A 27,142-nucleotide genomic window follows, 5' to 3' on the forward strand; every position below is an offset into this window, starting at 1 on the left:
TGGAATACAAAAAAGTAATCAGTTTATAGATAACACCCACTTTATTCGAACTTTAAATAAGTAGCGATATGAGTGTTTAGAGAAGCACCCCCTAATCCAAATTGATAACCCAGAACCCCGCTGTCACGAAGGCCCATTAGCTCAGTTGGTTAGAGCGTCGTGCTAATAACGCGAAGGTCGCGGGTTCGATCCCCTCATGGGCCAATCCTCATTTTTTGCATTTAGCCGGATAGCTAGCCAAGTCGATCTAGGCATTCCTGTCTCCTTCCTCCCTGGGAACTGTAGAGCCCAGAATACTATAGCATATATCAAGCTATATTAAAATCATCTAATCGCTGTGGACGCGCGTTCACGTAGTGACGAAACGCACCCTGAAAGCGTACGAAAGTACTTAGTGAGCTTTCAGAACACAGTTTTCTAAAAAATTGTATACTGACATCAATGTCCTTACTTAGCTTATGGGCATTGTTATAGGTCTCATGTCAAGAATAGATCTTCAATCGCATTCGAATGTCATATCACTTCGAGCAAAAAGGTCAAAAGGTCACGCAAGACATTTTGCTTCGAACTATACATATGAAAAATAAGTGAATAATATAATTTTGAGAAATATATTAGTTTACTAATTGATTGCGAAATCCATTTTCTTTGAAACTCAATGTACAAAATGAAAGAATAATAATATAATAATATTTATTAGAAATATATTACTAGTTTTATTATTTTGCAGTTTAATAATCACTCATATTGCATTAAAACACAATCCAAAGATTAAAAACATAAATACCTTCAATATATTAGCTCTCTACTTACCGATCTTAAAAATTAAACTCATAATCACGTATACGCAATGTTGTCTTGTATGAGCGTGCAGTTTAAATGTTTAAAATGGGTTATTGATTAAAATGCAACTTCCGGAAAAGTATGTCCATGTGGTGTCGGGAATCTCCTGCGAACCCAAAGGATCAGCTTAGGATTTTAAGATCCTTTGGCTAGTCGAGTATCTCCCAATTTATCATTGCATCGAATCAACTAATCTTGTGAAAGAACTGGCATCTGACCATGCCCATTATTGGATTTACTATATCTTTATTATGATATATTTGATATACTCTTAATAAAATAATAATCTAAGAAACTTTGTATCAACTGGAAGAGCTGAGTAGTTTCAGAAACAGCTCGGTTCCAAAGCCTACCAACTAAACTCAATACATGTTAATTTTCCTTCGATGTTTCCTTGGATTTGGAATGCTTATCCGTTTCCTCTTCAGTGTACTCCGAATCATTGTCTTCGCGTTCCTCGGCCTCCTTTGAAAGCTTTTCCCTGTATTTGGCCTCCTCCTTTTCCACCTCCTTGGAGTCCATTTCCCGCGCATCGGGCTCCTTTGGCTTTTCGGTCGTGGTCGTATAGATTCTGTCGTAATCATCGGCGGAATCCTCGTTACTGGCCAGGGGACGCACCACGGGAGGCGGTAGCAACTGACCAACTTTGAGTTTAGCCGGCAGAGGCTCCAGGGAACGCAGTAGGCCGTAGGGCTTCAAGTGGTAGATGAGGTAGTCCAGGACATAGAAGGAGTTCGGAGCTACATAGTGGAAGGAGATGGCCAAGTCCGAGCAGCAGTCGAGACCCTGTCGAAACACAAGATGCAAATAAGAGTTATGAAAACCTATCCAGGCGAAACTTACGTCATCCGTCTTGTAGTAAAGGTAGTTCCAGTACCAAAAGTTTTTATCCCACTTGGCCGGGATCAAGTGATGCTCCGGTATGAAGGGAAACATGCGACCGCGACCGATTTCGTCCCTGGAATCGCCGGCGGTGACGTTCAGGTTCTCCATGCATCGCCCGATTTCGATGTCCTCGTTGACCACCGTGCCCGGCAAGCACATCTTGGGATTGGGAATGCCCTCGACCACGAAGCGACGCAGTGCCTCCCGACTGAGTATGTAGCCCGCTCCGCCGGACATGTAGCCCTGCTTCACGAAGGGCTTGAACTTGAAACCGAAGTGCACGGGTGTTTCGGGATTGTACGGATAGAGCATATACCGCATATTCTCGATCACGGCGTAAGTGTCGTCATCGGCCTTGTAGAAGAAGTCGGCGTCGTTGTAGTGGTGATGATAGACATACTTGAACGCCTCCTTGACCTTGGCCCACAGATTCTCCCGTCCCTCGCCCACGTCGAGCTTCACGGTGGGCAGCTCCTCATCCGCGCCGGAGCTCATGAAGAGCAGGATGTTGCAGCGCTTGCCCCAGGTGCGCTTCACATGGCGAGCCTTCTTCTTGTGGTTCGTTGGATTGGTCATCACCCAGCAGAGGATGCGTACCTCCTTCTTGAGTTGCTCGGCCACGCTGACGTTGTCGTTGCGATGATCATGCTTCAACGCGCTCTGCTCCGGAGCCAATTGACCACTGGTGGCCCCCTGGGAATCGCTCGGCAGGCGAAGGCGTCTGCTGAGATACGGATAAAGACTCTCGTGCGGCGCAATGCTGGAGAAGATTTGAGACAGGCAGTAGCCGGCCACCAAGCCTACAATCAGGGTAAACACCGAGCGATTCTTGGAGCGCGGAGCTGCAATTGGTCAGTGGATTAGGTATCACATAGAAAGCTACTATGATATAAGTGAGGATTGTGCACCTTCTGTTAGCAGGGAACGCGACAAAAGACTCGCACTCGTCATTCTGTACCTATTGGGGTTTCCCTTTCAACTGGGAACACAGAATGGTTCACTTGTGCAAACAAGAAGTGGGTTATGTGTCCAATTATTGTCTTGCAATTACGACAAAACTTAAAGACTCTATTTTCACCCGCAACTGAACCCTAATGCGATTGCCAAGCGACTGAGCAGCAGCATAATCTTGCCCAGGTCTGGAGCTATAGTTCCTGAAAACAGTTGATTAAACATAACTTGTGGAGTAGCCGATCTAAGGAGAAAGAAATGGGTCTATGTACTTTAGTGGGTTAGGAATATTGCGTAGGAAGCAAGTAGAAAGTTTCCAAGATAGAAACTATCTTATATATCTTATATTCTTATATGATTTCGAGACAAAATAGTTTTTTTTACTCAGCGGGGAGATTTTAGACCATGGATAGATTTCTTTTTCTTAAAAGATTAAGACTAGTTATCTTTTTTTAGAGGGTCAAAATGATCTAAAAACAATGAACTATCATAGAGAAGCACTTCCAAAAAATGTACGTCTAAATAGATTATTCTAGGATAAAATGATCCTTAACATCTCTGCTTGCTCTTTTATACTGGTACGTTACTTTAATAATAAGTACTCCAAAAGTTAAAAATTTACGTATTTGAAATACTTTACAAAGAAAAAACTTAAATCAATCGATCGTAATTGGTTACTAGTTCAGGATTCAAATGCATTTGTTAGAGGCGAAAAAATTCCCAATACATTTCAATAATCTTATATGACCTTATCCTTATATGAATATATAGTTTTCTATTCACTCTAAAGTAGTTTTTAAAATATTAGAAGGGCGGACGTTTCATCATTGTCAGAATACGATCTTAAAGTTAATTTGAGGTGGCAGCATCCAAAACAACCAATCTCAGTAACGTAACAAACAATAAATTAGGCCAAAGCACACTTGTATTTAAAAAATAGACATATTTATTGGTAGTATTATCATTAATTTCAACCGCTGGGCAATTTTTTACGCTGCTCTGTAAGAGTGGCGTCTTAACGTATCAATAGACAAAGGTAACAGCAGATTTAACGGAAGAGAACGTACAAATTGGAATCGAAGAGTCCACAGAGAAGCTAGCGTAGGGGGCAATAAAAGGGGCTCGCCGCTTGGGGATGCAGTGCGCCTAATTAATCGGCTGCGCTCGCGAAATTCCACCTGCGTCGTGGCCATGGCGAATCAGGGTCTGCTCATCGACCAGATCATCGTCGTCCTGGTCGTTGTTCTCCAGCTGCTTCTGGCGCTTTAGCCGCAGCTCGAATACCTCGCTGATGGCGTCGCGGAAGCAGATGAAATTGTAGTCGATGACGCCCTGCCGGTTGAAGTTCTCCTCGCGCAGGATGCAGACCAGGGCCAGGAACTTGTTCACCTCCCGCAGGTAGAGTATCGTGTTGTTGTTCAACTTGATGAGACTAGAGCTCCCGCTGTCAAAGGCGGTTTCTTCGGAGCTGCGGAAAAGCAATGGTTATTAAGCAGTAAATACATCGAAATTAATTAGCTTGCCTGTATATGCTGGACAGATCAATGACCACGTCAATCATGTCGCAGCAGAGCTCATACGTCTGCATATCGACTGGTGACGAGTCCGTGGCTATGTAAATTTTGGAAACCACATCGAACAGAAAGGCTTTTTCTATTCCGGAGTTCTACAATGGATAAGGAATTAGCTGCGTAGTTCGAAAACAACAATGCAAGTTTCGCGTACTGGTATAAAAATGTTCAGCAGATTCTCCAGCGTCGGCAGCTGGGGAATCAGCTTCTGCACCACCTTGGAGAAGGCCTCGAAGATGGAGTGGTCGTATATGGAGGTCAGATGGAAACTCAGGTGGATCTGATCGAGGCCAGCCTCGTTGAGGTCATCCGACGACCGCTGGTGTATGTCCCGCTGTGATTCCATTTTCGAGTCGTCGCTAATTCCATCCACCTGGGAAAAGAGCAGGTGTCGCTGGGTTATCAACACGATAAGCGCCCAACTCATGGATATTACCTTGTGTATAAAAACCTCGAACTTGATGCGCTTGTTCACTTTGTAGGCCTGCAGCACTGTGTTCTTGAACTTGGTCAGCGCCTCGTTGTAGTCATCCTTGGCATCGATGACAAAGACCAGGGCTCCACAGCCTCCAAAGATCATGTCCGAATCAAAGGTCGGCTCGAAGAAGTCAATCTGGCCGGGGAAGTCCCAGATCTGGAACTGCACAAAGCTGGAGTTGTTGATGTCGTCCTTCACGATCTTGCTGGTCGACTCCAGGAAGAGCGTCTCGTTCGGCGACATCTTGTGGAAGACCACTTTTTGGATGGAGCTCTTGCCGGATCTGCGCATTCCCATCAGCAGAATGCGCGGCTTTGTTTCGCTGCTGCCCGTTGCATTGGATTCCAGTTCCAGGCCATCCTGGTTGTAGGCTCGGTAGCCAAAGTCCTTGGGGAACGTGTCCGCCGGATAGTCATCGTCATCGTAGCTCTGAAAGGGCGTGATTGGGTGCAAGTCAGTCGGTTGCAATGGGCGGGGGCCAATGGCGATATGGCTTCTTTGTCTACTCACCATGCTGTCGGAGTCTACCGCCTTCCACTGGATTCTGGTTTTGGGGGTGGGGCCGGCCGTTGGTCAGCGAATGTGTGCATGAAACGCACAGGCAATGGCTATAGCGGTCACGATCAGTTTACCTTTTTCTGTTTTTCCTGCGCGTTTCTTATCGCAATCCCAGTGTGTGCCCACCTGCTGACCGAACTCAGCTGTTTCTATCGATAGCAATCAGCTGGCGTGATTACCAAGGATGCTGCCGTATGGTCACACTCAGAACACATAAAAGAATTTGGCGCGAATCCATACATATTTTTTAAATCTTATACCTTTATACTATAGTTTATATTCCTTTGCAGCTTCAGCGCCGCGTGATAAAGTGCGGGCACAAGTCGTCCTCCAGTATATATATATTTATCTAGGTGGATCGGCGTAACAAAGGAAAATTATTTGCACATTTTCAAGACTGAATCTAAAACTTTGATGATTATTTTTAGCCGATCCTATTTAAGAAATTTTCAATTTAATTTTTAGATTTAGAAATAGAAATGAAGTATTGTTTAACTAATATAAACCATAATGAAACTCAATTTCGGTTAAACAAACAAATACAACCAAAATTGATTGAATATATCACCGGGCCATTAAAAAATGATTATTAATTAATTTACCCTGGTAGAAACATACATTTTCTAGTTATTAAAAATGTTTAATTTCACTTAACGAAACAAAAACGTACAACAAACCAACCCTACGACTACTGGGCGGCCAACTTGGCGTCCAATTGGCTCAGATCAACGCCCAGTTCCCTGAGCCGTCTCTCCTGCTCCTTGGTGTCCAGTCCGTGTTCCTTGTTGTACCTGTAGTTGACAGTCAGCTGCACCTCCTCCAGACCACTGACATGCTCGTACAAGTTGCCCTCCAGTCGCAGATCGATGTCGCTCTCCTCGCGCAGCGCACAGAAGTATAGGAGGAAGATGGCGAGGCTGGCGGAGATTACGTAGGGTTGGTACCACAGGGTCTCGTCGCTGCCACCACTGCGTGTGTCCTTGGCGCGCCAAGTGGCCGCCTGGCTGCCGAAAAACTTGATGGGCTCATTGCTAACCATGTCGTCATCCGATTTTTGGCTGGCTCCTCCTTGATTCTTTGCATAGAAGCGGGATGCAGGTGGAGTGGCGCCTGTGGCTGGCATCAGTTGCCTACGAAGACAGTCCATTGTTACTCCTGTTGACTAGGTATCTTATCATTATAAAAACTCACCGCAGCACCCTTGTTTTTGTCAGCAAACGCAGCATTTTCGATGGAAAACTCAAGCAAATTTCATAACAAAATTGGTTAAACAGCTGACGATTTAGAGATGAGAGCTATCGCCGGCACGTAATTTAGTTATGTATCGATGGCTTGAAAAAACAAAGTAAAATATCAATTATGATGAAAATAATATGTTGCTTGTACTTAGTATTCTTATGTTTATGGCTATTTGCAATTACTTAACATTAAAAAAAGCAACAAACTAATATTTACACAAATTCCACCCACGCTTGCAAACGATGTTTTGACCACCGGTTTGTCCATCCCTAACAAGCCACACGTGTGTTTTAAATTGTAAACACGCGCTGGTGTGGTTTTTAATAGTTCTTTGCTGCAAAAATGGGTGCAACCAAGAACCTGGACTTGATAGGCACCATCGAGGACGATGCCGAGGTGGAGAACTTGTCGGAGGACTCCGATGCGGAGGTCGAGGTAAGTAGCTCGCACTTTTAAAAACGAAAGCAAAACTGAGTTCCGAGTGCCTTCGCAGTACCAACCCACAAAACTGAGGCACAAGAAGGTGACGGAGTTTGAGAAGGGCTTCGAGTTCGTGTCCTCGGTGAAGGAGTACAACCAGGACACTTGGGACGACCTGATGAAGTACGTGAAGCGGAAGGCGCGCACAAAGACCGACGACAAGATCGCCGCCCGGCTGCAAAAGCGGGGTGGAGCCGAAGCTGTGGCCGCGGAGCAGAGCGATGGAAGTGAGATAGATCTCTCCGAAGACGAATTGAAGCATGACAACCTGCGGCTTAGGGAGAAGAAGGAGTCCAAGAAGAAGAAGAAGAAGGCTGGAGAGGAGGATGAAGAGGACGAGGGCGAGAAGATGCAGTTCGCCGACACAGTGGAGGCGAACGAGCAGATCACCTCCTTCTACCAGATGAACCTGTCACGTCCCCTGATGCGTGCCATCGGTGTGCTGGGATACACATATCCTACGCCGATCCAGGCCTCTACGATTCCGGTGGCTCTGCTAGGTCGTGATATCTGCGGCTGTGCTGCCACGGGAACGGGAAAAACAGCTGCCTATATGTTGCCTACTCTAGAGCGTTTGCTGTATCGTCCTCTTAACAACAAGGCCATTACCAGGGTACTAGTTCTCGTGCCCACTCGTGAGCTGGGCGCCCAGGTCTACCAGGTGACAAAGCAGTTGTGCCAGTTCACCAGTATTGATGTGGGTCTGGCCATTGGTGGTCTGGATGTGAAGGCTCAGGAGGCAGTACTTCGCCAGAATCCCGACATTGTCATTGCCACGCCAGGTCGTCTAATCGATCACATTAAAAATACGCCCAGTTTTACATTGGATTCCATTGAGGTAAGAAATCAAGGAGAATTTAATTTATATAACTTAAGAATGATGATTCTCCATCCTTGCGCTCTGAGCTCTTTGTGGAGCTAAGAGGAAAACCTGGTTCTTGCTTCTGCGCGGCAGATGCAAGCTGATTTTACATCTATTGTGTTTGCTTTGTTTGCTTCAGCTGAACCCTTACTTTAAATATCTTTTGATATCCCGAACAGGTTCTCATTCTGGACGAGGCCGATCGTATGCTGGACGAGTACTTCGCCGAACAGATGAAGGAGATCATCAACTCCTGCTGTAAGACACGTCAGACCATGTTGTTCTCCGCCACAATGAGCGAGCAGGTCAAAGATCTGGCCGCCGTGTCGCTGGACAAGCCCATCAAGGTGTTCGTCAACAACAACCAGCAAGTGGCCTTCAATCTGCGTCAGGAATTCATTCGCATACGTGAGGATAAGGAGGGCGACCGGGAACCCATCCTGGCTAGTTTGATTTGCAGGACGTTCCACGATCACTGCATGGTATTTGTGCAAACCAAAAAGCAGGCCCATCGACTGCACATTTTATTGGGTCTCTTGGGCGTCCGGGCTGGCGAACTGCATGGCAATCTCACCCAGCAACAGCGTCTGGAGTCCCTCAAGAAGTTCAAGGAGGAGCAGATTGATGTTCTGATCGCCACAGATGTAGCTGCTCGTGGTCTCGATATTGTGGGCGTAAAAACGGTCATCAACTTTGTGATGCCCATCACCACAGAGCACTACATCCATCGTGTGGGTCGTACCGCTCGAGCTGGACGTGCTGGTATCTCTGTTTCCCTGGCCGGTGAAAAAGAGCGGAAGATCGTTAAGGATATAATCAAGAATGCGGAGAGTACCATCAAGAATCGTATTATTCCGCCAGAGATTATTGAAAAATACCGCAACAAACTTACAAGCTTGGAGCCAGAGATCCGTAAGTTCATATAAATGTAACATTTTCTTAATTTGCTAATGTAATGTATTGTTTTGTAGAAAACATTCTGGACGAAGAACAGGCTGAACGGCAACTAGCCAAGACGGAGCAACAGCTCTCCAAAACAGAGCGAAAGCTGCTGGGACAGACCAACGAGCGACGTGGTTGGTTCCAGACGAAACAGCAACGCGAGGCGGAGAAAGATCGCTTAGCGTTGACAACCGGCGACGAGGATAAAGCATCTGGTGGAAAGGGCAAAGGCAAAGCGGCTGTAAAGCGTAAGCGACCCGAATACGGTGGCGATGGCGAGGATGGACCACCGGTCAAGGAGCTCGAGGCAAAGCGCAACAAGAAGAAGAAGGAGGAGCCTCGAAAGAAGACGCCCGAGCAGCTCGCCAAAGAGCGAGCCATGAAGGAGATTGAGAAGGTGTCGCTTGTGCGCGCCAAGATGGCCAAGCTGCGCAAACGTCCGGGCAAACTGGGAGCCGCCACCGAAGTTCACAGAGGAGGTGCCTCCGACGGCAAACCAAAGCGACGCGGCGGTCAGTCGGCATTCACTAACGACTTGACCGATGTGAGTCGTGGCGGAGCTCTGCGTCTAAGGTGAGTAGCTCTTTCTCGCTTTCGTTAACAGTTGTTCTAACTTTGTACACCCTTTTCCAGGTCCGAGGCCAATCGGCATAAGAAGATGACCAAGATCGCTGCCAAGAAGAAGGCGAGCAGTGTGAAGCTGACGAACAAGGCGGGAAAGAATAAGTTCAACAAGGGCAAGAACTTCGGAGGACCTCGTCATGCCAAGAAGGATAAAAAGAAGTAGAGCTGCAAACTACGCTATGTTAAATCGTATACTTGTAAAATAAAACTTTTTCTTCTTTAAGGCATTTAATTATTTTAATTTACATTAAACATAAGGCGTTTAAAAAAAATGGCGAATCCGCATGAAATAATAAAACCTTTAAGAGTATAGGGATGACATTTAACACACATTTTAGCACATTCTCTAATGTAACTGCAAATTTACATTTGCTTAAATTAGTTTCAATTAGTTTTAATTAGTTAATTTAGCGTAGTTTAAAAAGCGCGCCAATGATATCGATAAGAATCGATATGCTGTAAACTTTTTCAGAACATCGCCTCCCTTCACTAATTTTGCTTGGCCATTTTCCTCCTTTCGCTTTTTTCCTGATTTTGGCCACAACAATGTGCTTAAGCTGCTAAATTTGGATTTATCTAAGATTCCGTATGATGAACAACATAAGCAAATACGGACCTCCCCTAGATTCCGACTCGGATAGCAGCTACGATGGATTCTACTTCTCGGATGTGGTATGTGTTCCTTGTTCTGTTCCTTCTGGTGTTCCTTGGGTGACTTGGGTATCTTCCGTACAGGTGAAACGCTCGAAACCAGCTCCTTACGTGGATCCCGAGCAGAAGCTCTACGATGCAGTCGTCGATGGGGATCTCACGGCGATGCAGCAGGAGATGCGCAGCCTCGTCCTCCAAGTGGATCAGCCAGTAAAAGGTGGTCTTAACTTACTGATGCTCGCCTGTCGCGAGGGCCACAACAAAATAGTTGAATGGCTGGTGGAAAGGGCAGGGGCCAACGTGAATCGGCAGCTGGATTCCTTCACGCCGCTGATGATGGCCTGCAGCACCACCCACAAGGATCCGTGTGTGGTGGAGAGAATTGTGGGCCTGCTCCTGCGGCACGGAGCCGTGATCAATGTGTCGGACAAATATGGAATGACACCCCTTATGTTCGCTAGCCAGAATGGCTTCGTCGGCGTTGTGCGTCTGCTTATCAAGGACGTTAGCTTTGATGCTGTGGATAATCAGGGCTGCACTGCCATCTTTCACGCCATCGAGAAGAATCACGTGGAGGTGGTCAAGCTGTTGGTGGAGGCGGGCGCGAATGCCACGATAGCCAATAACAAGGGCTACACGCCCACCCAGGTGGCGGAGTGCCATGGATACTACGACCTGCTGGAGATCCTGCCGCGCCCAGCCTCCACTTACCTGGTGCCGACTCACTTCCTGGGCTACAACACGCTAAGGGATCACATTCCACGCATCTTCCTTAAGAGCGATTGCCCGGAATATTTTCAGGAACTTAACAACATACTGCAGGCCATCAATATTGGCAATATGGTTCAATACTTTGCCATTGCGAAGATCTCGCTGGCAGATTTCCTCGTCATGGATGAGGAGTCACTTCGCGAGATCGGCATCGAGTATCCCATCTTCCGTCACAAGATACTGACGGGCATTCTTGAGTGAGTGGACTTAAATAACGTGAAATTCTTATGGAACCTATCATAAAATGTCCCTTTATTGCAGCTTTCATCTTCATCACTGGAGCATCTCGTCGATAGCTCGGGTCAAAAAGGATGACATGAACAAGTCAGTGGTGGTCTTTATTATGTTCCTATTTCAACTAACCCAAAAATGCTTCCAGCTTCTATGAGATCCTACTGATCACCGCAAGTCATCTGCAGCACTTGGTCATTATTCAGGCCTCCCTGCGCTTCATCCTAAAAAACCAGGAGCACAATAAAATGGGGCAACCTTCGGAGATTCAGTTGGCTGCGATGAAAAGCAGTCTTGAGGGATATAGAGATGTACTCAACCAAATCACAAAGACAGTCAAATATGTAAGTGTCGCATTTTAATTGTTCTTACGTCAGGATCCTCACTTATTTTAAATATATTTTTAGCTTGGTTCCTTCAGTCCCTGCCAGAATCCCCTGTTCATTGACTTCAATGAAATACTCGCAGAGCGTAAACGCAAAAAGGTGCGTAGCTACTTCAAGTACACCACCATTATCCTGGGAATCTCAGTTTTCATTTGCCTCAAGTGCAAGTGGTTCGCATAGTATCCGCTGAAGAACATTCCCCATATTATTTCCAACGTTTACGAAGAACGTGGTTTTCCTTACAGCTCTGAACTGGCGGAATTTATTTGCAAATCCAAATAGTTTTAGCTAAAAGAAAGGTTTAACTCATGTTTCGTAGGAATCAAAGTTTATTAATTGTTATTTCTAACTGTTAGGAAACGCGTAATCTCTCAATACATTTAACAACAGTTATCTCGTTAAGACAATATATGTTAGAACCCAATAGAAATATATCAAACGTTACCTCAAAACTAATGAATATACCTGAAACTAAAAGAACGAAATATTCAAATGTATGAACTAAAGGTTATGACGGAAAACACCATATATATATATATTAATACAACATCGAATGTAAAAATTGAAGAATTATTTTTGTTAACCCATTAATAAAGAAGTTGTTAACCAACCAGCCCGTTTTCAGTTTTAAATTAGGTAATGTATCTGCAATTTTTGTTCATATCTTTATAAACAAAGTGTTATCACAATTCAAATTTACCGCCTTACCGCATAGTCTGTTTTATCTCTTGTATACTCCCGCGCAAACAAACGGGCACACTGATTTTTGTTTACATTAAACTTCGCGTAAAGATTTCCCGCCATGGCGGCAGATTTGGAGCCTGGAGTCATCCGGAAGCTGGACGAGGTGGTGGTGAACCGCATAGCCGCTGGTGAGATCATTCAGCGACCCGCCAACGCCCTGAAAGAGCTGCTCGAGAACAGTTTGGACGCCCAATCGAGCCACATCCAGGTGCAGGTGAAGGCCGGTGGGCTGAAGCTGCTCCAAATCCAGGACAATGGCACGGGGATACGACGCGAGGATCTGGCCATCGTTTGCGAGCGGTTCACCACCTCCAAGCTGACCCGCTTCGAGGACTTGTCCCAGATAGCCACATTTGGCTTCAGAGGAGAGGCCTTGGCCAGCATTAGTCATGTGGCGCACCTAAGCATCCAGACCAAGACGGCGAAGGAGAAGTGCGGCTACAAGGCCACCTATGCGGATGGCAAGCTCCAGGGACAGCCGAAGCCGTGTGCCGGAAACCAAGGAACGATCATTTGCATTGAGGATCTGTTCTACAACATGCCGCAAAGGAGGCAGGCTCTCCGTTCGCCGGCCGAGGAGTTCCAGAGATTGTCCGAGGTTCTGGCTAGGTACGCTGTCCACAATCCAAGGGTGGGCTTCACCCTCCGCAAGCAGGGAGACGCGCAACCTGCCCTGCGTACACCTGTGGCCAGTTCCCGATCCGAAAACATCCGCATCATTTACGGGGCAGCAATTTCCAAGGAACTGCTGGAGTTTAGCCACCGCGATGAGGTTTTCAAGTTCGAGGCCGAGTGCTTGATCACCCAGGTTAACTATTCGGCCAAAAAGTGCCAGATGCTGCTGTTCATCAACCAGCGACTGGTGGAGTCCACAGGTTAGTGAGTCTGAACATCTCATCATTCAGAAAACGAATCCAATACATCCCTTAGCTATCAGGACCTCCGTGGACTCGGTTTATGCCACATACCTCCCCCGTGGCCACCATCCTTTTGTATATATGAGCCTGACGCTGCCGCCCCAGAACTTGGACGTGAATGTCCATCCCACCAAGCATGAGGTGCATTTTCTCTACCAGGAAGAGATTGCGGATAGTATCAAGCAGCAGGTTGAAGCCCGACTCCTTGGCAGCAATGCCACGCGGACGTTCTACAAACAGCTAAGGCTACCAGGAGCCCCCGACCTGGATGAAACCCAGTCGGCTGATAAAACGCAACGCATCTATCCCAAGGAGCTGGTGCGCACTGACTCCACTGAGCAAAAGCTGGATAAGTTTCTGGCGCCGCTGGTCAAAAGTGACTCGGGAATGTCCTCCAGTTCCTCTCAGGAAGCGTCTCGTCTGCCAGAAGAGAGTTTTCGCGTTACAGCGGCAAAAAAATCGCGAGAAGTGCGTTTGAGCAGCGTGCTAGACATGCGGAAGCGGGTGGAGCTGCAGTGCAGCGTTCAGCTGAGGAGCACGCTCAAAAACTTGGTCTATGTGGGCTGTGTGGATGAGAGGCGAGCCCTGTTCCAGCATGAAACGCGCCTTTATATGTGCAACACACGCTCGTTTAGTGAGGAACTTTTCTACCAGCGGATGATTTACGAGTTTCAAAACTGCTCTGAAATCACAATAACTCCGCCATTGCCTCTCAAGGAGCTGCTGGTGCTGTCGCTGGAAAGCGAAGCCGCCGGCTGGACGTCCGAGGACGGGGATAAGGCTGAGCTGGCGGACAGTGCTGCGGACATTCTTCTGAAAAAGGCGCCCATCATGAGAGAGTATTTCGGGCTGCGCATCTCGGAGAATGGAATGCTCGAATCTCTGCCCAGTTTGCTGCACCAGCATCGACCTTGTGTGGCCTTCCTGCCCGTTTACCTGCTCCGCTTGGCCACCGAAGTGGACTGGGAGCAGGAGGCACGATGCTTCGAGACTTTCTGCAGGGAAACTGCTCGATTTTACGCGCAATTGGATTGGCGGGAGGGTGCGACTGCGGGCTTTTCCAGATGGACAATGGAACACGTACTATTTCCGGCCTTTAAGAAATATCTTCTGCCACCACCACGCATCAAGGATCAGATCTACGAGCTCACTAACCTGCCCACTCTGTACAAGGTGTTCGAGAGGTGCTAGTTTCGGTGGTTCACTTCCATAACTTTAAAGATTCATTATATTTTGTATTCTAACTAACTTGTAACTAATCATATTCATAAGCACGAGGTGCATGTCTAAACATTCAGATCCGGCTGGCGGAGTCGCGTGACCCGTTCGGCGTTCTTGACGTGCTCCTTCAACAGCCCCATTATCTCCGTGTCGTACTCCTTGGGCGTGGGCTTCACCTCGGTGGCCCAGTAATAGATGTCCCAGTCGTTGCTGACCCCGTTGATCAGCTGGTCGTACTGCGCCGTCTGCTCGGCGCTGAAGTTCTGGAGATGCTTGGCCGCAAAGGTGCTCAGCAGAAGATCGTTCTCCAGCATTCCGCGCTTGCGCGATTGGTACAGAAGCCTGCAGAGCATTGGGGAAGTGTTTTTCTGGTTAATATTAAGAAATACTTATGGAAAGAATAAGTTCAGAAATGCGTTTGATGATGAAGAAAATAGAAATTGAGTGTTGAATTCCTAATTTCCTGTTTTACATTTTAAAATGAAAAGTAGTATGGAAATATCTAAATAGCGGTAATCATGCTTGCTTAATAAAAGTCAGTAAAAAAATATTATTGGTTTAGTTTAATAAGTTTATATATCAAGCTAATCCAAGACAATGGTGGATGAAAGCAAAGGGAAAATACAGAAATTAATTTATGAGCTCTTTAAATTAAAGATTAACCAAGCTATAATGTTGTGAAACTAAATGTGCGTCCTCTGGCAAGCACAAATAGTTATAATTTAATAGTTATTAATTAATAGTTAATAGTTTTACCCACCGCTGCTTGCGAGTTTCCAACGGCTCATTGGGACGCACCGGATACTCCGGCAGCGGGAGATAATCCGGGTCCTCGTAGTCCACAATCACGTCGTCGAAAGTGCTGGCCAGAGGTGGCGGCGGCGGAGGAGAGTCCTTCATGTTGGACATGGAGCGTCTCCACGGGAGGAAGATCCAACCCGAAATATCCATTGTCAACTGGTCGTTGCGAAAATATAAATAGAAAATGTACATATGTAGGAAAAGTGCACAAATTGCATTCAATTGCAGTCTTATGCAATCGCTTTGGGTACAATTCCAGGGCTTACCCTTAATTGGCGTAGCATTCTGGGTGCAGACAATTATAGAATTCTTTAATTTTTCTGTTCAGTAGGTATTTTTGGATTTGTATTGGGCTATCGGAAAATTTGAAAAATCAAAATATTGTGACAACTGCCGGCTGTTCGATTTGTGACTAAAAAACGAAAAGAGCGTTTTCAGTCTAACAGAGCTTTTATTATTAAGGGCCTTCCTCTGTTTTATTTTTATTTAGCACTTGCTAAAATCTTGGATATATAAAAAAATATATATAACATAATTCTACCAGCTTGTACTACATCTACATTTCAAATTAATTTTAACTTGTGCATAACACTACAAATATGATAGCACACTAGCATATCGTAGAAATCGATGATTCAAGTTTTTGGAACAAATATCCCCATTAATAGTAATGATTTAGAATTATCAGAATAATTTTAAATTAGCGCCTTGCAATTTCTATGTGGCCTATTAACAGCACTGTTAAATTTCTTCATCTCACTAACAGCGACGGTGTGACCGCAGTCGCGGATGTACAAAATACAGTTCCATAGATGCACGTAGTATTTAACCGGTTGGAGCGCTTCAATCGGTAAACGCAGTTGAAGGTGTTCGGTCGCTTCGCGCAAATCTCGCAGAGCAGAAATCGAAAAATATTTGAATCGAGCGGTCGTGCGTGCTGCTGAAGTCGAAGAAAATATTACGGGAAATCACGCCGCTTCGGTACAAACAGCCGGCAAAATATAATGAGTTAATATTTGTTTTTTCCGTTGTGTTTGGCGGATAAGAAAATCGCGGCATGAGGGATGCTGAAGTGATTGAGTGCGGTGTACTAATGTGCTGCGAATTCTGAGCGCGCAAAGCGTTTCGAAAAAGTAAACAAACAAAATGCATGTTTCAATGGAAATCTAAGTAAAAAAAAGTTACCTGTTTGTGATTTGCTTGCCAGCCCCGGTTTACGTCTGTGTTGGTGTGAGTTCGAGATCGTGAGTGTGTGAGTGTTGTGTTATTGTGTAAAAGGAAGGCTGAAACAACACGAAGGAGAGCAAGAAGAAGAAGAAGAACAACAACAAGGAGAGTCGCGCGCGCGTCTGTGTGTGCGTGGTAGCGTGTGTACGAGGAGAGCGGCCAGCGGCATAATGCCGGCGACAGCGAATTCATGGGTCTTGTTGCTGTTGTTGTTGGTCGCCGTGGAAAGATGCAGCAGCAACAGCAGCGGGCGCATCAATTTTCGCAGCAGCAGCAGCGGCTACATGAAGGTCCAGTGGCAGGAGCAACAGGAGGCCCCCACTTTGCGTCCCCTTCCCGATAAAGGTAAGTTTGCTATCTCCCTCTGACCCAACTCCCTATCTCCTTCTCGCTCACCCGCATCTTAATTGTTGTTAATCTGCGGTGCATTAACCTGGCCTAAGTAAACATCTCTTTCTCCCCGCGCTCCCCCGCCCATCACTCTGGCTGTGCCAAAAATAACAACTGCTCTCTCCGTCTGCCATTCTGTCTCTCTGTCGGTCTCTTTGTCTCTCTGTTTTTTTATGCTGTTAGTTCCCACTTCCCCATTCCCCCTCCCCCGCCAACCGTCACTTCGCTTTGTTATGCAAATTCCTTGGTTTTCTCGCCGCAAAATGCCGCAAAACAAATGAAAATAGAAACAAAAACAAGTGTATGCAAAATATTTTTGTCGCTTTTTTTGCGGTTTCGGTTGGAATTTTCACGCAACGAGAATTAAATAAAAATATTTGGCCATCATGCAAGATGCAGATCTCGAGGATAGTCCAAAAAAGTAATTGAACTCAGCTTGCATTTTTTCCAAAGAGTTTTCAAATATAAAAGTTGAAGTTTAAAACATCCTGACTAAACTCGACCATCTTTAAGAGTAGAGAAAGAAGTCCTGCAAAAATGTACTAAGTTAAGGTCTATATTTATTTTAAAATTAATTAAATTTATTAAACAACATTAGAAATGTTACACTTGAACCCATCACTTGACTTTTTGCATGTAAGCAAGTAAAGATACATAGAATTCGTAGTTCACGTCAGCCGCTGACACCGAATAAAATACTTATAGCCGCGGAAAATTTGCGCTGCAACAACAAATAAATTTAAATAAATTATGTACATACATACATACAATGGACTTCTTGACTCGGGCGCATTATGCATGCACATGATCCATGACCCGGGGGTCCAAAAGTCTGCGCACAAAGGCCACCGCTGCCCCCATCTCGTTAAGATTGAGATAAGGAACGCGCAGAAGTAAATAAAATTAAAGTAAGCATTTCCTCATTTGACGAGCGATGCGACGCCAGAACTCAGTGACAATTTGAGCGCGCGAATGCACAGAAGGCAACGAAATCAATCAAACGAATTGTCCGTCTGTCTGACAATTCCAACGAGACAACGCAACGAATGAGATAAACGACAAAGTTAGAAAGCGACTCGGATTATTCATTTATTAAGCTTGTGCACTTATTTCGCATTCACTGCGATATCTGTAATCCCGATCCGTACGCAGATTGAGTATCTGCATCTTCTGCGATGCATTCAGTAGCTAGTAGCTAGCTGCACCCACAAATGTTGTTGTTTATGTTTTATTTTTAAAATCTCATTTATAATCTTTTTGCCAAAGTGCTAACAACAAACGAATACTGTATTAGAGCGCAAAATGTGTATTGTTGCTTCCATTTGAAGTCCAGCTATTTATATAGATCGTATGCATTTACAGTATAGATTTCCTTTTGTATCGCGTTTTGCAAGGCCGTTCATTTGCCATTTCACAAATCGCATAATTAAGCCAATTTGCATTTTGTTAATTCAGACAAATGGACTTGGCTAATGCTTCGATTAAAGAGAATTGTATTCTGGAAAACCAGATAGCATCTGTTTTGGCCCCAAAGGCTTTGCTCCATCTTAACTAATTATTTTCAATAATCAAGTTGTCGCGTTTTTAATTCATTTTTAAGAACAACTTGCTATGTAAAGATTGCTATTTTTTTACGTAAGAGTTCTGTGTAATTTTTTAACCTGCTGCGGCCTTTTGAACTGTTCAACAATTTGCGACGCACCCACAATTTGCGACCCGTGTACAAATTTGTGTAGCCGGCTAAAGTGTTTCGCAGTGAGCGTTCTGCCCCGCGGCTATAATGGAGGATGGGATGGAGGGGTGGTGGAGTGAACCCTACAGTGAATCCTCCCTTGCGCCACCGTTGCCTCCGTTGCCATTTCTGCCCCGGCCATCCTGGGCTGGCGGAAATATTGCGGAAATCGTTTATCATGTCGCCAATGGCTCTGTTTTAATAATTGCTGTCCGCGTTAAACGGACGGTGTGGGAAAAGGGGCGGCAAACCGGAAGGCAAAGTGGGAGTGGCACGCCTCATTTGTGTTCACGAACGGAGGCAGAAGAAGTGATGAAAGCACACTGATTGTCCCCAGAGATATATTCACGAGCGTAACTATTTTTGAAAAATCTTGTTAACTAGTTAAATAGAGCAATAATATAGATGGATTATATAGCATAAGTGTCTTTTTTGATTAAATTATAATCCCGGCTTTATTTCTTATCTTGCTTGTGTGTTACTAAGTTACGAAATCGGACACTGATAATGATTTGTAGGTAATGATTAAACGTTGATTATTTGTTTAAAATTAATCGGTAATCTTGAACACTAAAGCTTTCTATTTGCTTAAGTAAGCAGGTGCTTCCTTCTTACAGACTACAGTAAATAATGGAAGTAAACAACAAATGATTGGCTATATATCGACTATATATTATTTGTAGCCATACTAATTTTGGATGATTTTCCTACGTGGTAATGAACGTACAAAATTCGAGATTGAAAGTCACCTTTAGACCAATTTTCGGGCTGTAGTGTATATTTATTCCCAGTCGGGTCCGTTCAAGTTCCACTTTAAGTTTGTTTGTTTGCTCGCCTCAAGTTCAAGAGCAAACGATAACCTGTCCGCAGACGATTAAGTAACGCCAACAACAATAGAAACAAACAAGTTTGTAAGGTGGGTTACAAACACACTGGTACACACACGCACACACACTGGCAACACCTGCTTAAAGAGCCGAAAAAAGAAAAAAAATGAAAACGCAAAGCCAGAAAGATACAATTTGCCTTTAGCCAAACAAGTTGGCCAAAAGCAAAGCAAAATGGCCCAAAACAGACTGGACAAGCCGGCCGGCTTGCGAAAAGGAAAAGGCAAACAAGAGTGGTGGAAAATCGAGGGGAAAATCTGGTGGGCAACGTTTAATTTTTCTTTTACTCCCCTTCATAATTGAGTCGGAAAAATCGGTTAAGCCAGTAATTTGTTGCAGAACAATTATGTGGAAAATCCATTCAGGGTTTCTTTCGCACAACGAAATTCATTCGCCTCTCTTCTTTTCCCATTTTTTTGCTAACTTTTTATGCAAGACTTTTTTCTATATTGATTTATTGTACATTTTATTGTTGCCGCTCAATGCAGGCGAGCTGCTGTGTGCTGTCTTTATTGTGCTTCCTGCTGGCTGCGCCGGGCATTTATGGCCCCTTCGGCCTCGAATGACGCACCACCGATATGGGGATTGCACGGAAAAAATCAGGGATCAATTGCAGCAGCACTGCCTATAATATGCCAATATAACTAGAAGTCTAAGAGTTTATTTATAAATAATATGCTTAAAAAATAGATAGCTTACTTTGAAGCTGTGAAATCGTATTAAAAGTCGAAATTATATTAAATTCAAACATCATACTAGTTTCATTTTGTGATGTAATGAGATTTTGAAAGTGGTTTCAATGAATTTGGGCTTACAAATTGTATTGCTCTTAACTTTATCAACTTATTGGCAAGAAACCAGACCAGACACATGACCACATGATTTCTTGCCGTGTGGGTTGGTTGGTCTCAGAACTGGAACCGGTTCAGATCGGATCGGTTGGGTTCAAGACGTCGGGCAAAGACACCAACATCGCCAGGGGGTCTAGACGAAGTGCCCAATATGGTCATGGGCAGGACAGTTGTCCAAGGCATACGTATTCTTGTCATCATCATCGCCGACTTGACTTGACTTTCTGCCAGGAACTGAAAGTTGAACCCTCGATTTGCAAACCAACTGCGACCGAGCAGAGTTTTCCTCATCCACCTGAGGTTTCTTTATTCAATTTTCCAGTTCGCTCACAACTACTTAAAAATGTCAATTGGGGAATTGCAAATAATTAGATGGCAATTAAGAATTCATTGTGTTTGCGAAATGAGTTGGCATTCAAATAGATTAAATAAGAGAATTGTGCACGGTGATGGAACATATTCAGAAATGGAAAAGTTGCGTTCGCAAAAAGACTTTAATTGTATTAATAAATTAAATCCTTTTTCGGTGCATGCAGATCCGTGAGTTTCATTTGCAAATTAAATACTTTCGCAGTGTTTTTCTTGTCTGTCACGATTTTAATTAAGCGAACGCTTACTACTAGCACGTTTTTTTTCAGCTTCCCCTTAAACGGAAATTGCTGGAAGTGTTGTTCGCTGTTGCCAATCGGAATGATTAATAATCCGAATATTTGTCAAACGTGAATTCACTTTTCCCATTTGCCCACTCATTTGCCCGCCCACCGAGTTCACTCAATTTAGTTTTAATTAGCAGTCAGCATGAAATAATTGTACGAAAAGCTACAAACTCAACGAGCATCTCGAGTGGACCTCGCCATTTGGCCCCTTTTATTCCACAGCCTTTGCATACTTTTGCAATAATTATTTTTTTTACATAGCGAAAATACATTTATTATTGCTCATAAAATGGTTTTACTTGAGGTCAAATACTTTTCGCATTCAATTGAGATGGGAAGCTTCAAAAGCGGCGCTTGAAAACAAGATGAGTTGAGTGGAAAGTCGGGTTTGCGAAAGTTACGAGTTGAACAGACTCTATAGAAGTGCACATATACCAAAGATAATCTCATTTAGCTACTGCTGGAATTTGACCAATTTTAATTCACCTAACCACTTAATAATTCGATTTCAGTGGCAACAATGACACAATGCCAAAAGCTCTTTCAAAGCAGTTAATCTCCGAAACAGGAAAACATCAATAGCGGTGGGCACTCGTATAATCTCTATATATGGCCAGCTCTCGATGCGCTGATGTGTTTCTGGCCAGTTTGCTGTGGCATCGTTAGAATATTGAAAATGCATTAAAACAGCGCTACGGATTCGCCTACTGTCGTTAGAGGGGTGGGAGGTGGTACTGCGGGGGTGGGGTGTGTTGTCTGTGCAACGTAAGTAGTAACTGCTGTACTCGTGTAACAGCAAAACCGCAAAGCCAAACCAATCCTTCCACCCATGGACTCTGTCTACTCTTTTCCTTGGTTTATGCGCTGACTGAATTTGCGAACTGCAAACTTCACGAATTTACCTGTGAGATTTTATTAGCAGCGCAGTGAAGAACACTACCTATATAAATGTTGTATACTCTATTATATGTTTTAATATTTATGTTTTTAAATATCTAGGCAATTTAAGACTTATTTACACGAGATATTTGACTCATATCGCAGTAGAAAGCCTTTCTTTTGTTATGTTGCTAATGGTTAATGATGTAATAATACTCATTTTCTAAACTAACCTTTAAAAAGGTAAACATAATGAAACTTGATATGAATATAATAACATTCTCTACTCATCTTTTTCACTTACTATAACTTTATGAATAATCCATTTGATGAACATACATAAGTGATGTTTCTTCCCTGTGTAATTGTAATTGTTGTGCTGCTGCTCTTCGCGTTGCATCCATGAAACATTTTACAAAGTAATTTAACCGAACGACGACAGGCGGTATTATGGATGGTGGAAAGGGAAAGCTGGGAGGGGAGGTGGCAGGCAAAACGCAAATTAATGATACGCAATTGCGGCAAATCGCACGCTTCCATGTGGGCGACGTTTTGTTTGAAGTGCACTTTGTCCTTCGTGTGTGTGTGTGTGTGTGTGCAGTGGGGCAGTGGTGTAGTGGTGTAGTGGTGTGGTGGGTGGTGCAGCGGGTGGTGCACCAGAGGCAGCGGGCTGCAGAAGTGGTCTCGGATGTAATTGCAAGCTGTCGTTTGCCCGCTTTTTCCCATTCGCACCATTTGCACCACTGCATGTCCGACTCCGCATCGCGTTGTGGTAGGTTCTCAATTAGTTGTATTAATAACAGTCGGATGCCCCTCAGTTTTCCGCGAACAATATTTGGTTAAAATGGACTGCGGACTAGAAGCGCAACTATAACGGGTTATGCCAGAGTTGTTCTTTTAGGTTCAATTAGTGTACATTCTATGCTATCTGAGTGCAATTTATATAAGCTATTAAATTAAGTTTTTCTGGTATTTAAGATCTTGTAATCTTGACTAATATATTAATTTTACTATATAAATAACATTTTAGTATTCATGTTAATTGAAAGCAATTGATGATATGTTTTCTTCAAGCTAAGCATTTTTCATTAGAATCTAACTTTGATGTATGATATGATATATGATAAAGCTACGAGCTACTTCCTATCGATATTTCGGTTACGCATTCTGAAAAGTGCAAGTCCTAAAGTACTACAATATTCTACCATGATGGGTATCGAGCGCAGTAGTCGTACCCTTTTAAGTACAGCTTCCTGGAATTTTCCCTTTTGCCCCGCTTTTTCCCGCATTTTTTTGTGTTTTAGCATATTTGCCTACCTTTGGCGCACTCGTCGGGCGTTTTTGTTGTTGGCACTGCTGGTTTTTGTGCTGTAATTTGTTCCTCTTCCTTTTTTTGCCCGACTGCTGCTGCTGTTGTTGCTGCTGCTGCTGTTGTTGCTGCGTCTGTTGCTGCTGCGTCTGTTATTATAAGCATAGCGCTCGACGCTTTGCAAAATTGTTTCCAGCTCCCTTGGATCTGGTGGCTCCGACCGCGTCCGCCGCCCGATTTGCTAGCTTTTGTTGCGCCCGATCCATTTGGAGTAACTGCTTCCTTCCACTGCGCCCCGCCCACTTGGCAGCCCCCCCGGTTAATCACAGTGCTGGGCACCCATAGATACACGTTGCATTGGCCATCGATGATAAGTTCTCCGCGTCGCAACATGTTTCACATGCTCGTTGATGCGTCGCAACTTTGTTCTCTAATTTATGGCTTTGTCCCATCAATTGCGGGAGCATCGCCGGAGGGGGAGCCACCAGTGGACGTGTATGTTGAATGGGTGGGCAGATCCTTATCAGCGGAACGCGGAATCAGGCTGAGACAAGCGAGCCATGAAATATGAGCCTGTCTCGCATTAATTGCTCCAAGCCAACCCCGAAGATTTCGACTAATAACCATCGCTTTTATAAGTATTATATTACAAACTCCTAAGATTAGTCCCTTAGATAAGCGTATCTAATGCTAAAATATATATTGAACAATACACACAATTTTTCACTACTCATCTGCAGTTTTTTGAAGTGCAGATAGGCACTTTAATTAAATTTCAATGCAAATGAGCTAATGTATGGGGCTGCTAACTATTTAATTAAGAAAAAGGCTTTCAGGTCTTCAACTCATTTGGGTTTGGGTTCTGCAGAAGAATTCGGCGATGGAGAGCCCAAGCTTAAATAGCAACAATCTAATTAAAATATTTCGCCTGATAAATCAGCCAGGCCATATCCATCTATATGTAGTATATCCTTTTCCCAACATTTCGCCATAGTTCATTTGGAGAAGTTCCCAAGCGCGTTATGCGTGGCTGAAGGAGAAGAGTGGAGTGCGGGTTTTGTTTCCCTCAGCTTGCTGACAAAGTTTGTTAGTTTTAGCGCCAATTTTAATGTGCAAACTTTTGGCGGAGACTGTCTCCAACCACGTTTTGTCAGGCACTGTGTGGATAGAGAGTGGTAGGGGGGTGTTTGGGGGTGAGAGATCGCTTCGGGTTGAATGATTAGCAAAAGTTTTTCATTTTCTGTCCCGCGTACTTATAACTAGAAAATTTGGTATTCTGTGCAGTTCCAAATGCAGTTCATAAATGCTATGTGAAAGTAATGCCATTTTCCGCGGAAAGCCGTTGTGATGAGAATGATTTTCGAAATGATAATGAAATGGCACAGTTATGGCAACTTATTCGGTTAATCCCTTAAAGAGGCTTATTCGTTTAAATTCAACCAAATAGATGTGGTAAAATGTTTGATTATTTAAATATCTGTTAATGCCTTTTAATAACACACCTTCCATCCGAAATCAGGGACAGTATCGGCCATCAATCAAATTCTTTTGTTTGGCCCTTAATTAATTACTGCTGTGCTGCTGAAGTGATAAAAAACCGACTGAGTTCAACATGTTATTGAATATCCACTTTTTCTGAATTGCCTTAATTGTTAAAAATAATAAAGCAATAAATACTTTAAAAAAAAACGTATAAGGATAAAACAATAAAGCAGCGCAAAGTTGCAATTCATTTCCACAATATTTCCAGAGCCACGCCGTTGATGATTTGTGTAATTTGCGCCTGGCGAACAATTTTTCAATTTAATGAAAGCGGAGTGAAAAGGACGGATCACATCCGCCGTCCCTCTCACCCGTATTCCCATATCACATCACCCAAATCATCCATATCGTCCCGATGCTGACGGAATTTCAATTTATGCTCGGGAAAAAAAACGCAAATAACACACTTTAATAAATGTGTATTGTTGGCTTGAAATATATATATACATATCAGAGATACATTACACGACCCGCGATTGGCTGCATAAACAAACAAGATGGAATTCGAATTCCGGCAGACATGCGGATTGATAGAGTGCTTAATTGACAAATGATTGACAACTATGGCGTTGCGGAGGCGCGGGGCAAGGCATTTATAAATGATATGTAACCTTTCGGTTTGGCGGCCCGTTACCGAGTTCATCTGCCATGCAGCGAAACAATAAAATGAAACAATTAAATAATTTAATATCCTATTGGAATTTTTCCCCAGCCACTGTCAGTGGAAATTTTCTATCGTATATATCCCATTTGATCACCACGGATGAAATCCTTTCAGCTGCAGACTTCTGTGTAGCTAGCTATTTTCCGCTTCCAACCCAACCCTCTTTTTAAAGTCACAAAAGTCACCACCGAGCCCAAAAAAAAAGGAGGACAACCACCCGAGCCAATCCCTTTACTTTTCATCAATCTTTGTTAATCATTTTTCCCGACAGGGTAGAATCTAAAAAGGAAGAGCCATATTTTTCGTACTACATTTTTTCAAAGAGGGAACGAAAATGGAATATTTTTTTCAATTGTGCAGGCACCCGCAGCTTTTTTTTTTTGGTATCACTCGGGTTTCTTTGAAAAATCCTGAATATTTTCCGGATACGAACCAATTCAGGCAGAGCTGTCTTTCTAGGAAAAAAAAAGAATTAAATTCTGTAATCTTGGACCAAAGTAAAAAACCACAAAAACTGCTACTAATCACGCTACAAATTTTCAAAGTACCTTGAACATAAAATGTATTTTATAACCTAATAGGAAAATGATAATGAAATCAAATTTAAAGTTGATAACGAATGCGTTAAAACATAAAAAAGTGCTGACCCTTGTCAGTTTTCTGCTGATAGACAACACTCACTTTCCACACATTTTCTTTATCATACTGTTGCTCCCATTTCCCTTATATAATATATTTTTGTATTCTAGGAAATTAAAACGAAGCTTTGTCTCACTTCTGTTGGCTTTTGTTGCGTGTTTGGAGTGAAAAATTTTTAATTTCCTCGCAGCCACAAAAGAATTCGCAGCTAATCTAGGAAAGGGAAGGAAAGGTTGGAGGGGATGTCGCTTCTGTTTGCTGGTTTCTATTTGTCGCTGTCCCCACTTTCTCTGTGTGTATCCTTGCTGACTTTCGCGAGGAGCATCCTTTCACAAGCAGGCACACAAATGCTCACCTTAGACAAACACGGCACCCCGCAGAAGGGGGCCAAAGACTGGCTTTATACTCATTTACAGCTGGAGCTTTTAATCTTAATTTTATAGTAGTGCAAAGCTTTGCCCGAGCAAACATGCCAGGACCAGGAGCAGGAGCAGGACCCTCCTGTCGAGAGCGGACTCCAACCCACTCCGCCGCTGCCAACTGTCTATCTCTCCGGCACTTTTTAGTGGCACTTTAGAACTTGTTGGGGTCCTGCCACTGAATGTGTGTGTGTGCACGGTTGGCATTCATTATGACAACGCTCGAACTAATTTAATCAGTTTAAATATGCATTTGGTATGCACAACATAACACACACTCCCCACCCAAAGGACGCCCAATTAGAGAGACAATATTATATCAGCATTTCTATTTACATACATGCGTAAATTAAATGAAATATCTCCTGGGCTTTCCATCCAATTAGGGCGCCGAAATATTGCGCCATAATCATTCTATTATTACAACTATTAAATTCGAGTGGACTCGTTGATTTTCTATAAACGAAACATGGCACTAACTATGTCGTATTATTCTATAAATAGTTTTACTAATGATCGTGTTTATGTCAGACAATATATTTATTTAATCAGCTTTGACTGTAGATAGGCTTTGGCTTTAATTGAATTTTATGTTATATAATACGTGTTACTTTCCATAATTATTTCATTATGAGGCTATAGAGGATTTCGTATTTGATAAATATAAAATAAATTGATATGATTTGAATTTACTATCAAATCTAAATACTTATATGATTTCTTTAAATCAACATGGCTGTTAACTTCATAACTTGCACAAGCTACATAAGCTGAATGTATCTTAAACGATTT

General features: G+C 43.6%; 8 protein-coding genes and 1 non-coding gene across 10 annotated transcripts in view; 5 read left to right on the forward strand and 4 right to left on the reverse strand.

The window, feature by feature from the left end:
• The first annotated feature begins 130 nt into the window (after positions 1 to 130).
• Trnai-aau lies at positions 131 to 204 on the forward strand. Its single transcript has one exon. It is a non-coding gene; the product is annotated as a tRNA-Ile (tRNA).
• Positions 205 to 1,202: 998 nt separating this feature from the next.
• Positions 1,203 to 2,769, reverse strand: LOC117136877 (glycoprotein-N-acetylgalactosamine 3-beta-galactosyltransferase 1). The gene is made up of 3 exons (XM_033297982.1): positions 2,637 to 2,769; positions 1,687 to 2,570; positions 1,203 to 1,629 (listed from the first exon to the last, which is right to left on the reverse strand). Exons 1-3 carry the CDS (start codon positions 2,677 to 2,679, stop codon positions 1,216 to 1,218), a joined length of 1,341 nt encoding a protein of 446 aa, XP_033153873.1. The 5' UTR covers positions 2,680 to 2,769; the 3' UTR covers positions 1,203 to 1,215.
• An 833-nt stretch (positions 2,770 to 3,602) lies between these two features.
• On the reverse strand, positions 3,603 to 5,426 carry LOC117137503 (ras-related GTP-binding protein C). The gene is made up of 5 exons (XM_033298984.1): positions 5,239 to 5,426; positions 4,687 to 5,157; positions 4,405 to 4,623; positions 4,203 to 4,345; positions 3,603 to 4,147 (listed from the first exon to the last, which is right to left on the reverse strand). Exons 1-5 carry the CDS (start codon positions 5,239 to 5,241, stop codon positions 3,826 to 3,828), a joined length of 1,158 nt encoding a protein of 385 aa, XP_033154875.1. The 5' UTR covers positions 5,242 to 5,426; the 3' UTR covers positions 3,603 to 3,825.
• Positions 5,427 to 5,905: 479 nt separating this feature from the next.
• Positions 5,906 to 6,584, reverse strand: LOC117136853. The gene is made up of 2 exons (XM_033297952.1): positions 6,478 to 6,584; positions 5,906 to 6,416 (listed from the first exon to the last, which is right to left on the reverse strand). The coding sequence occupies exons 1-2, from the start codon at positions 6,510 to 6,512 to the stop codon at positions 5,975 to 5,977; spliced, it is 477 nt and encodes a 158-aa protein (XP_033153843.1). The 5' UTR covers positions 6,513 to 6,584; the 3' UTR covers positions 5,906 to 5,974.
• A 199-nt stretch (positions 6,585 to 6,783) lies between these two features.
• Positions 6,784 to 9,660, forward strand: LOC117136852 (probable ATP-dependent RNA helicase DDX27). Its single transcript, XM_033297951.1, has 5 exons — positions 6,784 to 6,960; positions 7,019 to 7,843; positions 8,047 to 8,779; positions 8,839 to 9,382; positions 9,443 to 9,660. Exons 1-5 carry the CDS (start codon positions 6,868 to 6,870, stop codon positions 9,594 to 9,596), a joined length of 2,349 nt encoding a protein of 782 aa, XP_033153842.1. The 5' UTR covers positions 6,784 to 6,867; the 3' UTR covers positions 9,597 to 9,660.
• Positions 9,661 to 9,918: 258 nt separating this feature from the next.
• LOC117136400 (poly [ADP-ribose] polymerase tankyrase) lies at positions 9,919 to 12,085 on the forward strand. Its single transcript, XM_033297295.1, has 5 exons — positions 9,919 to 10,105; positions 10,169 to 11,052; positions 11,117 to 11,179; positions 11,235 to 11,430; positions 11,494 to 12,085. Exons 1-5 carry the CDS (start codon positions 10,022 to 10,024, stop codon positions 11,650 to 11,652), a joined length of 1,386 nt encoding a protein of 461 aa, XP_033153186.1. The 5' UTR covers positions 9,919 to 10,021; the 3' UTR covers positions 11,653 to 12,085.
• A 151-nt stretch (positions 12,086 to 12,236) lies between these two features.
• LOC117136398 (DNA mismatch repair protein Mlh1) lies at positions 12,237 to 14,377 on the forward strand. Its single transcript, XM_033297294.1, has 2 exons — positions 12,237 to 13,091; positions 13,147 to 14,377. Exons 1-2 carry the CDS (start codon positions 12,275 to 12,277, stop codon positions 14,322 to 14,324), a joined length of 1,995 nt encoding a protein of 664 aa, XP_033153185.1. The 5' UTR covers positions 12,237 to 12,274; the 3' UTR covers positions 14,325 to 14,377.
• On the reverse strand, positions 14,344 to 15,560 carry LOC117136401 (succinate dehydrogenase assembly factor 2-A, mitochondrial). Its single transcript, XM_033297296.1, has 3 exons — positions 15,422 to 15,560; positions 15,115 to 15,311; positions 14,344 to 14,696 (listed from the first exon to the last, which is right to left on the reverse strand). The coding sequence occupies exons 1-3, from the start codon at positions 15,437 to 15,439 to the stop codon at positions 14,420 to 14,422; spliced, it is 492 nt and encodes a 163-aa protein (XP_033153187.1). The 5' UTR covers positions 15,440 to 15,560; the 3' UTR covers positions 14,344 to 14,419.
• Positions 15,561 to 16,020: 460 nt separating this feature from the next.
• LOC117137640 (low-density lipoprotein receptor-related protein 1B) overlaps positions 16,021 to 27,142 on the forward strand; it is a 52,338-nt gene continuing 41,216 nt past the window's right edge. For both annotated transcript variants that reach the window (XM_033299173.1, XM_033299174.1), the window contains exon 1: positions 16,021 to 16,727. In XM_033299173.1, the coding sequence (XP_033155064.1) occupies positions 16,553 to 16,727 (175 nt within the window). In that variant the 5' untranslated portion in view covers positions 16,021 to 16,552. The remainder of the gene's footprint in view (positions 16,728 to 27,142) is intronic.

This window comes from Drosophila mauritiana, chromosome 2R (assembly GCF_004382145.1).
Source record: "Drosophila mauritiana strain mau12 chromosome 2R, ASM438214v1, whole genome shotgun sequence".
In the NCBI taxonomy this organism is placed as follows: domain Eukaryota; kingdom Metazoa; phylum Arthropoda; class Insecta; order Diptera; family Drosophilidae; genus Drosophila; species Drosophila mauritiana.